This window comes from Gobio gobio (assembly GCF_949357685.1).
Source record: "Gobio gobio genome assembly, chromosome: 5".
NCBI classification, from domain to species: Eukaryota; Metazoa; Chordata; class Actinopteri; order Cypriniformes; family Gobionidae; genus Gobio; species Gobio gobio.
In genome coordinates this window covers 21,917,139-21,928,564 of record NC_137101.1, presented here as the reverse complement: position 1 = coordinate 21,928,564, position 11,426 = coordinate 21,917,139, and the positions used below count along the sequence as shown (strand labels likewise).

Below are 11,426 nucleotides of genomic sequence, written 5' to 3'. Positions count from 1 at the left end.
AATTTATATTTAGAAGGCAAAACTAAACTGTCTCGCAAAGTCTTCCTCACAATGCATACTTATTGTCGAGCCCTGCTATGAATGTATTATTTTGCAACTTTCGTCTCTCACTCGCTTTCTTTTTAGTTCGCTTTCTCACTGTGTTTCACCTTTGAGCAGCATTTCCAGACTGTCTGAATCCAGAGACCACACTGCCTCAAATTATGCTGATGAATAATTAATAGGTGCATAAATAAAGAGGGGATTGGTATTTATGAGCACGGTTTGAGCTCTGCTCTCATTACAAGAGTCCAGTGCAGCTCGAGGAAAAGTAGCCATAACTGTTGCACACAATGCCAATGTTATTTTTCAAACAGCTGTTTATCTCAAGTGCCCTTGACTTAATGCACAACCTAAATGAGAATAAACGACAGCCTGCTAGTGTTAGGAGATAATAAATCTGTGAAATAGCTTAGAGTGAATTGGAACAGCTGACTAGGAGTAAAACATGCACAATTGCATCTTAATATCATAAATATATCACTGGTAATGACTGCAACCTGAGCGAGAAGACGTTCTTAAGTAGTGCATTCCTCAAAGGAGATATAAAGATTTGTTTTTTAAAGGGTAAGAACTGAAAGGTGAGGAAGTTTAGGGGTTTAAAGGGCCACTGAGGGGAAAAATGGGACGAGCATGTCATATCCTCCATATGGGCATGCAGGAGAGTTTGAGGGTTTGTTATAGTCACCTTGTGTCCTCTATCCTTTCCCTGGTGGTGTAGTGAGAACGTGAAAGACAGAGAAAGTGTGAGAGAGGGCGTGAAAGAGGGCGAGACAGCCGGAAAGGGGTGAAATGACAGAAATGTTTGTGATCTTGTTAGAGTCAGACAGGATGCCACTGCTAGAATGATGACTAAATAAAAATATGATATGATAAAGACAGTTTTCTTTCCTCTTACAATATTAGTCAAGGTTTCAAAAACAGTATATGTAAAAAGTATTAATAGATGGCTCTCGGCTCAATACGCTCTTTAAACATTGACTGCAGTCGTCACTTAGTTTGATATTTTGTTATCTAATGCAGTGATTCATATATTTTTTTATATTTGTTCACAATTACTCTTTACTCTAACTTTTTTTAAATGCTGTGCTCTTTCATCACAGTTGTAGTCATCATTCTAAACATGGACAAGCCTTGTGGTGTAATAATAAAACCTTGTGCAATGACTCACCCAGCTTTTCTTCTTCTTCTTCTTGTCATCTGAGTCTTTAGCGCTACCCATACTGGAATGGCTGGCTGCACTGTTAATACTGGACATACTTTCAGACGAGTGCTGTCGACGGATCCTCAGGTCTGCTACACAAACACACACACACACACACACACACACACATGGTCAATGCACAAACATTTGTGAGTTACAGTGGAACTTACAATGAAAGTGAATTGGGCCAATTTTAAAAGTGGAAAAGGGAAGCTTACAATTTTTCAAAAGCACTTACATTTATTCTGTGATCTGTGTATTATTTGAGCTGAATAGTTAATAGTTATACATTGTCATTTTTATGGTTGTTTTAGGGCTTTAGGTTTAATGCTGTCATGGGAACGAAGTAAAATGGCATATAACTTTACATATAAAATGTTAATAAGTGATTTTTTCACAATTAAATAATGTTAAAAAAAGAAAAAGAAAAAGAAAAGAAGGGGCATGTTGAAATAATTTTTTTCGGTAACTGATTATACCAACAAGTGCTGTCAATTGAGTTTAAAGGTGCGGTCACATTAGCGAAAATGAAGTAGTTTCAAACCGAGTAGTGTTCTGATAGTCAACACAATGAATTTTCCGCGTGACCAACTTGATACCAGTGTGAAATCTGCATGGGGAAATATTTTGTAATCTTTTGATTCTTACTAAAATGACTGGATTTTAGGTGTGAAAATTTGCCAAATGACGGCAAATGTGACTGCACCTTAACTTGAACCTGAAATATTCCTTGTGAAACAGAAAGTTATGACAGATTTTGAAGTAGCTACACAAGCATCACCTTTATGAATGTGATCAGGGCCGTTGAGGGCCACTTGAATGGCCGTCTGAGCATCTGTGTTCTGAGTTTTCAATGCTTCAATGGTCTCTCTCAACTCTGCCAGCTCGGACTCCTACAACACACACAGTTACATTGAATCTAAACACAACCGAATTCCCCTGATCATTTAGAAAATTAAAAGCAAAAGAAGCCTCCCCCTAACAAGCCACATGATTATAATTAATGTCTGTTAAAGTCGCCCTGTTGGTGCAGGGCGAGTTGCGCACCAAAGTTGAATACTTATGGTTAGAGGTTTGTTTAAATCCCAAACCTTAAATATGCACAATAATAATTGTGATGCTAGCAAACACTGCTAATTAAAATATCAAATCAGCATTACTTCAGAATCACTAGACAGGAAGTGAGCCACATGGCACTTTTTTTTTCCTTTTTTTTTTACCCTACACAAACTCTTTTGTAGGCAAAACGCAAACTCCCTCTCGTACCACCAGCTGTCTTATTCCTCTATCAGATGTTTCCTGCCAAAAAAGCACATGTGGAGATAAGCGCCCCGCTGATCCGAGGAACCGAGCATGTGTTGCATCCGCCTATTCCATCACAACACAGTCTCTCTGTAGATCCAGAGCTCAGGATTCTCTCGTTTGCGATAGGGTTTCGGCTATAATTGAAAGTCGGGTCGCTTTAACAAAGATGTCCCTTTGTAATCTCTGATGGTTTATTCAAGAGGGATTAACAGAGGCAGGAACTCATTAAGTCGATGAGGGTGCTTTGTGCAAATTAAGGGAGCAGTTTCACATTTTAACCTGAAGGTTACATTTACATGATGATTGGAGGGTTTTGTTGATGGGTGGAACTGCTCAGACTGCTAAGTCCAAACAAACAGTCCAAATATCTCTTAATTGGTAGAATATGCGCTATTAAATCTCAACAAACAATGAAAACATTAAAATATTTAATTTATTGTTGACATTTGTGTGTGTAGGTCCTTTCCTACCTTTTGCTCCGCTGTCATTGTTAGACTCTGCAGGCGACAGGTCATGTTCGTCAGACTCTTCTCAAACGCCGCCACCAGGTGTGCCTGTCAAAACACACACACAGATTTCAACACAGGGTCCTAATAAGATACCAAATCCGTAGGATAATTGAGAAAGAATTGCAAAATTAAACTTCTCTGGGTTCAAGGTTATCAAAGTTCAACTGCTGAACATCAAGAGGTAGTCACATGGAGAAATAATAGTCATGCTTCAAAAGTTTGGGGGATCGATAAGATTTGTTAATGTTTAATGTAAGACTTATTTTATGCTCATCAAGGTTGCATTAATTTGATCAAACATATGGTAAAACAGTATTATTTATTAAAATTCAGTTTTCTATTGTAATATATTTTGAAATGTAATTTATTCGTATGTGGCAAAACTACATTTTCAGCATTGTTACTCCAGTCTTCAGTGTCACATGATCAGAAATCATTCTAATATGCTGATTTTCTGCTCACGAAACATTTATTATTATTATTATCAATGCTGAAAACTGTTGTGCAGCTTAATATTTTGGGGTAAACCATTATACCTTTTTTAGTATTCTTTGATGAATAGAATGTTCAAAAGAACAGAATTTATTTGAAATAGAAATCTTTTGTGACATTAAACAACGTCTTTGCTGTCACTTTCGATCAAATGAATGCGTCCTTCCTGACGCTTGTTTTTCATTCTAAACATAGCAAACACCTCACATAGCCTGCTTTGCCTTCGGCATCACAAACCGATGAAGCCAATGGTATGAATGCAGTGGGTGTAAAACAAATACAAGTACACGGTGAGACCCACAGTATAGATTTTCAGATCAATTAAGTTTATCCTTCCGTGTATAAAAACGTACAGCACACTCTGGGCATGTGAGCAGGGAAAACTATCATATATATTTGTATCCACCCAGTCTGAGCCTCTGGAGGATTCCTCCTGGGTAACTCTGATCTATACTGCACAGGCAAGCTGAACAGTACTGGGAACTCCTCAACAGTTGCCAAGGGCTTTTCAAAGCATGTTTCAGGTTTAAGCTACTGAGAAGGAGTTCAAAGGAAACACAATGTCTAAAGCTTGTCTGAATATATGGCCCAGGGCTTTGGTGGAAGAGCCGTCTCTCCTGACCTCAGCTACACTCAAAAGACTTCTGGTGTCAGTGAATGCAAGAACTTGGATATATACATTCACACAATGAAAGTATCAACAAAAGTATCAAAGTATAACATCTGATGGTCAGACAAAACAAAACAAAACAAAACTGACTAAGCTAACAATAAATACAATAGTCAGAGCTGGCATAAACTTAGAAATAATAAAATAAAAGTAAAATAAAGTAAAACTAAAAAATAAAATATTTTGTATAAAATTTTATTTATGTGCTTTTCTCAAACTCAAAGTGCTATAACAGAGTAATAATAATAAAAAACGGTAATACAGTTTGAAAAGATGAGTCTTTATAGACTTCTTAAAACAATAACAACAGTGTTGGGGCATTTCATTACTGTGGAGCTGAAACAGAGAATAGTCCCCATAGTCTTTAAAATTAAATAAGGGCTGCTGAACAGTACAAGAAACAGAACATAGTTGGTGCATAAGGAGTGACAAGGTTACAAAGCACGCAGGGTCTGTCCCATGAAAAGCTTTATATGTTAAAATCAAAGTTTTAAAATCAATGTGTGCCTGTATGGGAAGCCATTGTAATTTATAAAGTACAGGGGAAATATGCTGGTGAAAAGTTGTATGAGTGAGTACCTGGGTGGCTGAATTCTGAATACATTGCAGTTCCATAATAATTTATCAGGTAGACCAGAATAAAGTGCAGTACAATAATCAAGCCTAGACATAATAAAGGCATGAATAAGCCTTTCCCCATCAGGCAAGGAAGTCTGGAAATGTTGACCATTTTGATATGGCTGAACATTAAAAAAAAAAAAACACCAAGGTTGCACATTTGAAGCAATGGATATACTGAATTGCAATCAGTTAACAAATTGAAATTAAGTTTATGCAGTCGTTGACATACCAACAAACAGCATTTCAGTTTTTGACTCATTAGGTACGTTTTCTTGCATCCACGCTTTTATTCCGTCTAAACAAAACAGAATGGGCCCTAACACAGACCCCTGAGGGACACCCTAATGAATTAATGTTGGTTCTGATTTATTTCCCCCCAAATATACATACTGGAAACGATAAGTGAAATAAGATTTAAACCACTCAAACACAACACCAGAGATGCCTAACCACCAACACATCCTTTCAAGAAGTATGGCATACTTTGTCAAAAGCAGCACTAATGTCTAACAAAACTAAAATGCTACAAACACCCATCTCAGCAAAATTGAGAAAGTCATTCGTGACCCAGACAAGAGCGGTCTTAGTGCTATGTCCTGATCTACAGTAAATGAAACGGTTCTAATAGATTATTTGTGGACATATATTTTGTAACTGACCAACAACAACAACCTGTTCGAGGACCTTAGCCAGAAAAGGTAGATAAGCTATACGCCTATAATTAGAAATAAATTCTTAAATTAAATTAAGAATTTAAATAAAAGTCATAAACAAAGCTGTGCATTAATATTCTAACATTTAAATATCTAAAGTTAAATATTACTGTGCTTTATAATAGAGGTGTATTCAAAGGGTTCCTGATGTATACTATTTAAAATGCCTGCCAGGAAGTGAAGCCAAGCGAATACTGAGAGGCACAATGCCAAATGCTTGAGTGACTCTAATGGGAGAGTGCCTCTATAAACACACTTTTACGACATGCCCTGCCCTGACCTGTTTGTCCATCCATTTATATTCCTTCAACAATCTGTCCACACTGAGTCCCTCAGCCCAGTCAAGCACACCAGAAACATTTCCAGCATTTCCTCAAACCGTACACAAAGGTGCCTGACACATGAATCCCACCAAACTCTCACCTATTATTGGACATTAAAATTATTTTACTATGATATGCATACAAATGAAAGCCAGAATATTAGCTGTTTAAGCAACATAAAGCAACCACATATATAAAGCTACATCTCGTGTTATCATCCTACCTGGTGTGGTTGTGATGAAATCCAGATGTTTTGCTGCTGCAATGACAATATCTGAGCAAAATGGTCTCGTCTCTTTGACCTTTCTTTACCTGGATAATGGTTCAGCTGTGGCCAAAACAGTGAATTAGCTAAATTAGTACCCCTGTTGGCCACAGCCATCCTTAAGCTCTCTCACACCGTAATACAAAACTACACAGACTCTCTAATACAAATGCACATGAAGCTGAGGGATTACCCAATGGGTGGGCGGGAAGTTTTGGATGGAAAAACAAGAGAAACTTTGAGGGTTCATACCCTAATTTTAGGATACTTGGGGCCAGATTTCCTAAACAGGGCAAACTAGTGTGATTCCAAAAAAGCGTTGATGGGAGTGGAAAGTTCTGATCTACTGACAACGTGCAAATTAAAGAACACAGATGCACCCGGATCATTTCCATAATGACCAACGCAATCTTCCAAATAAAGTCTGGTTTAAGATGTGCTTTTTTGGGGTGGAAAATAATGGCACAAACACCAGTAAATTGACTGGCGCAAACCTTATTAAGTCACCTTGTGTGATTCATTTAAATACTCTCCTGCCATACATTTTGCGTCTCAAAGGGAAACTCCTACAAAAGCATATTTAATAAGGTCAGCCGCAAAAAGAACCCTGCCCATGCCTTTTCAGCACTAATTTTTCACTGCGTGTCTTTAGTAAATACTGACAGAAGTTTTTTAAGGGTTTGCGCTGGCACAAGCTGTTAGTAAATCTGGCCCTTAATATACACTTAAATGCAAATTATGGACATTTTAATTGTAATTGTAAACTCAGACAGATGTCTTGCTTGAAAATGCTTGTGCTAATTTTAAAAATGCCACTTGGTTTGACATTGTGATACTGGTTTGATTACTAATGCAATAGCATTCAGACATGTGTTGTAAGTGTCCAAATACATTTTGGGTCCAGATATCAGGACATTTTTTAGGAATTACATATTTAATCTACATACGATATAGTTTCTGTGTGGTTAATTCATAATTTTCTTATGTTGTTATGGAGCATCAGAATTCAGATGCTCTCTTGTATCCCTGAATACTGAACACAGACATTCAAAAGTTGTTCTGACACTGAGAAGTTTAAAAACATCTGACTGGAGAGCAGACATTTCAATCCACTCGACTATTGTACGACTTGAATAGATTTAGTTTGCAGGCGTTCTCCAATACACGAATCCTGTCAAACACAAATCACAGAGGAGGTCGAGTGAAGAGACAGGAACTGTCTCATGCTCTGTCACACTTTTCACTAAACTGTCAAAGAGCAAAGCCCTTCATCACACCTGCCCTCATCACTCCTGAGACAAGGAAGTGAATAGAGCTCAGCCTGGTCCAAACTCTGCTCTCTTTCTGCAGTACCTTAACATGGAAATCTAATGTGACACTGTGAAACAGTGTGCCCTAGTTTGACAATGCAGGGACACAAACTAAAACTTCTCCTCAGAATACCTCCGAATCTGGGATTTTGAGATGCTTTCAATGCGCAACTCAAAGGATGACAATGCAAATTCCCCATATATTTTATATAACTTTAATATGATAAAATAATTATGTTATGTTGTGTTGTGTTGTGTTATATTATTTCAAAATACAGATTATAAAATCTTCTTGGACCTTGGGATTACTTATAATTTTACTGCAGCACGGACATTATTATGTGTTCTAAATGTAAAACACTATGAGATGTATTTTGATGCCTTTCTTTGTTTTAGCATCTAACTCACGTTGGCCGCCAGCTGAGAGGTCAGGGTTGCCACTTTCTCCTGAGAAGCGTCCAGCTCTCTTCGCAGTTTTCTGATTTGCTGTAGGAAAAGAAGTGGTTTCTCATTACAAACCTCAATGAGCTGTGCACCCAAGCAATGGAGAATAAACTGCTTTCATTTTCTTTGCTTAACAGTAACAAAAGAACCTAGATATCAATCAGTGGCCTCAGGTAAGCACTCTGGTATGTAAGACTTTGAAGTATTTTTCAGTGCTTTCTCTTGTATTATACTAGAAGAAAGTGTATGTAAAATGGGAAATTACCGTCGTATTTTGGACTGTTTGGCCCTTGATTGAGAAAAGAAAAGTACAATTAACTCTATGTTGCATGTTCGTACAAAATGCAGGTATAACGATGAAACAGGAATACATTCAAGTAGTTACAGGAAAAGTTTAGGTGTTCGTTACATGTTAAGTGTTACATGACACAGCATATATAACGGTCTGCAGTCTTGGACAAATATGACAAGAGGAGAGAGAATATTAATGGCACACAAACACAAAAGAAAGTGAAATCAAAGGAAAATCAGTGAGCAAACGAACAGGAGCCAAATCAAAGTGAACCTGGGAAATTATGGATGTGTATGTTAAAGATGTTTGTCCATGACTGTTTGTGAGCCAGTGAGTAAAAGTGAAATATAGATATTGATACCATAAGAGTCTCTCATAAAATAATGCAACATAGCGTTACATTTTCATTCTTTAAATATTTGTGTTGTTGGTAAACGTATTGGTTTGGATTCAACAATTTTGGAATTTGTGAAAGTGTATCATTGTTTGACCTTTTTTTGCTTTTACATATGACCAAAATATGTAACTATAACTAGGAAACAAGATATTCTTACCTCAGAGTGGGCCTTCTCCTCCGTCTGTGGGAGAAAACAACAGTTAAAGGACACAAAAATTACCCAAATAGAATATTTCCAGCATCCCAACAGTATTTTTTGCATTCATTACAATCTACAATCAGTGTTTCCTATTAGATCCAATAAGAAGAAAGAATTAAGAAGCCAAAATCCACACCAGCTTTTTGCAAACACTTAAAGGTAAATCACAAAGCCATACAAAATATCCAATTATCAGAATTTTGCCATTTGGATCAGATTTATGGTTACCCGTTAGTAGCAGCTGATTTGAAGCAAAACGTTAGACTGTTAGGGTTTGCATTTATTAAAAAATATGAAGGTGAATACAAGCAGGCTTTTCTGTATGACAAATTATTACCTTGTCTAAAAAGGCCAGCACCTGAAAGTGAGAAAATGTGTGTTCAAATAGTGGCAAAGTCACAATACTGAGCCACCATGAGCCTCTGAAATGGGTCAACTACCTCTCTAAATCTCGTCATTAGTCTTCATTTATAGCCTTGGTGAACAGTGGAGGTTAAGTATTCAACTTTGATGACTTCTCAGTGAAATTACTCTTTCAAGTTATTAGTTTGTCAAGCTCAGGCAAATGGAAACAGCATGTATGATGTTACGGTTATCCAGAGACTAGCAGTTAATACTAATGAATTTACTATTATCTAAAATGACTTTTAATACAGAAAGCGAAACTCAAGCAAGTAATATAATGGGTATCTCTTATATTTTGAAAGGAAACCCAGCTCTAAAATGGAAAAAAGAACAATAAATATAAACATATCAAATATTAAAAATAAAAAAAAATAAACGAAAAATGTAATAAATATAAATAATATAAAATAAAAAACTAAACTCAAAAAGAATCATAGGGTACAACAGGGCTAAAGGAACACCATAAAGGGCTAAAGGAACCCCCATTGTGTATGATTGCAGAACAAATATTATATTTTTGGTTCCTCTAGGGGGGTCTCGGGAACATGGTCTCCCATCACAAAATTTTGTATATTTTAAAGTTCTATGCATTGTTCTGGTGCACTTATAACAATACGTATATTATTTTACTTTACAATACAGTAGGACAAATACTTAATTTATTCACCTGGAAGAGTTAAACCCCCAAACTGTAGTTTCTGTAAAAACTCAAAAATGTTGGTTTATTTATATTTAGTTACTGAAAAACTATATAAAATATAAATTATTAACAAGAGCTTTGACATAAAATATATTTGGTAATTTGAACTATTTGCATTTTCTACAGTAATCTATAACTTATAGATCAACTTGGCGCAGAATTGACTTTGCGTTGTTGTAGAATCGACTTTGCTTTGATGTGATCGCATCACGGATCAGCCAACTTTCTCATAGTGAAACACAGATGTTTAGAAAACTGCTGCTGTGAGTTTTTGTATCATCTAATGGTTTCGAGATAAATAAAATCAAAATAAAGCCTGTGCCTTTAGCCCTGCTTTACCCAATATATATATATATATATATGAAAAGTAGTATTGATTTATTTGTGTAAAACGTTTTGAACAAAGAAAAACAATACGGAGTGCAAGACTTGCTATTTCTTTTGCAAAACTGAAATCTGACTGACAATCACAACTGTTTGTAAGAAGACTATAGCATCACTCACCGCAGAATACAAAGATGATGTGCTCGAGACCAAAGACAGAGAAGAACCATGAACTGTAGACAGAACAGAACAACCAAATGGTAAAAATATTTCTTTGTTTTTAATGCTAAAGGAAACCAAAACTTTTCTAACAGACATGCATAAATACAGTTACATGCTTACTTAGAATTGGTACTGATGTAAATACATAAATTGATTCTGCTAAAGGAAGTAACTGCAATGCTAACCTTCATCTGTGCTGTCTCGGAAAGAGCCGGACCGGCTCATCCCGCGTGGCCGTTCCTCCAATGAGGTGGCACTGCCGCCCAAAGTGTGTCCCTCCCCGTACAGCTCAAACGAGTCCTGCGCTGGAATACTGTTGGAGCGGCTCATACTGGTGCTTGGAAGATTAAACTGTGACATACTGGTGGGACTCACTGCAACACAAATGTCAGGATGTCACAAAATGTTATGGTGTAATGAGAAATCCAGAAAATGTCGGTGCAAATCAGATATGATATATGTTTACATACGCAGGTTTGAGTAGTGGTATTTGCCAGCGTTGGTGCTGGTTGTACCCGGTGGTGAAAGTGGACTTCCTGTGTCCTGTAGACCTCCAGTGGAGTGAGAACGCAACCATTCCTTTCCTTCCTCGTGTGATGTCTGTCTGGAGGATGGAGGGTACCTGATTGGGGGCATATAGACTGTTTTATCCATTCCATAAGGTAATATATTCCCAAAATGTTTTAGGAAACTGAATGCAAGTGTTCGAATGATTGAGTTTATTAAACTAAAAGCACTAAATCTCCGGCTGTGATGATTTATACAACAACAATCTATGATAATAACTGCCCACGCAGTCTCACATCCATTGTTCTGCAGTAATAGCTTTAGGCAGTGGGCAGACTTAGTATGCGTCAATGACAGTGTCCATAAAACTAATGGAGATCATGTGGATCTTCCTGACTGGACTATCTTCAAAGTACACACCACTGCTGACCTGAGCTTTTAGAATTAAAATACCATATTGTGACCTAAATGATTTGCTCACATTG

At 36.9% G+C, this 11,426-nt stretch overlaps 1 protein-coding gene across 1 annotated transcript in view; it reads right to left on the bottom strand.

Moving 5' to 3' along the window:
- Positions 1-11,426, bottom strand: part of nav3 (neuron navigator 3) — a 170,504-nt gene that overhangs the window by 20,998 nt on the left and 138,080 nt on the right. Inside the window, exons 18-27 of the mRNA XM_079817471.1 lie at positions 10,905-11,056; positions 10,620-10,808; positions 10,393-10,445; positions 9,121-9,141; positions 8,742-8,765; positions 8,161-8,184; positions 7,860-7,937; positions 3,019-3,102; positions 2,025-2,136; positions 1,211-1,335 (exon numbers count right to left, since the gene is read on the bottom strand). Of these exons, the coding sequence (XP_079673597.1) occupies positions 1,211-1,335; positions 2,025-2,136; positions 3,019-3,102; positions 7,860-7,937; positions 8,161-8,184; positions 8,742-8,765; positions 9,121-9,141; positions 10,393-10,445; positions 10,620-10,808; positions 10,905-11,056 (862 nt within the window). The remainder of the gene's footprint in view (positions 1-1,210; positions 1,336-2,024; positions 2,137-3,018; positions 3,103-7,859; positions 7,938-8,160; positions 8,185-8,741; positions 8,766-9,120; positions 9,142-10,392; positions 10,446-10,619; positions 10,809-10,904; positions 11,057-11,426) is intronic.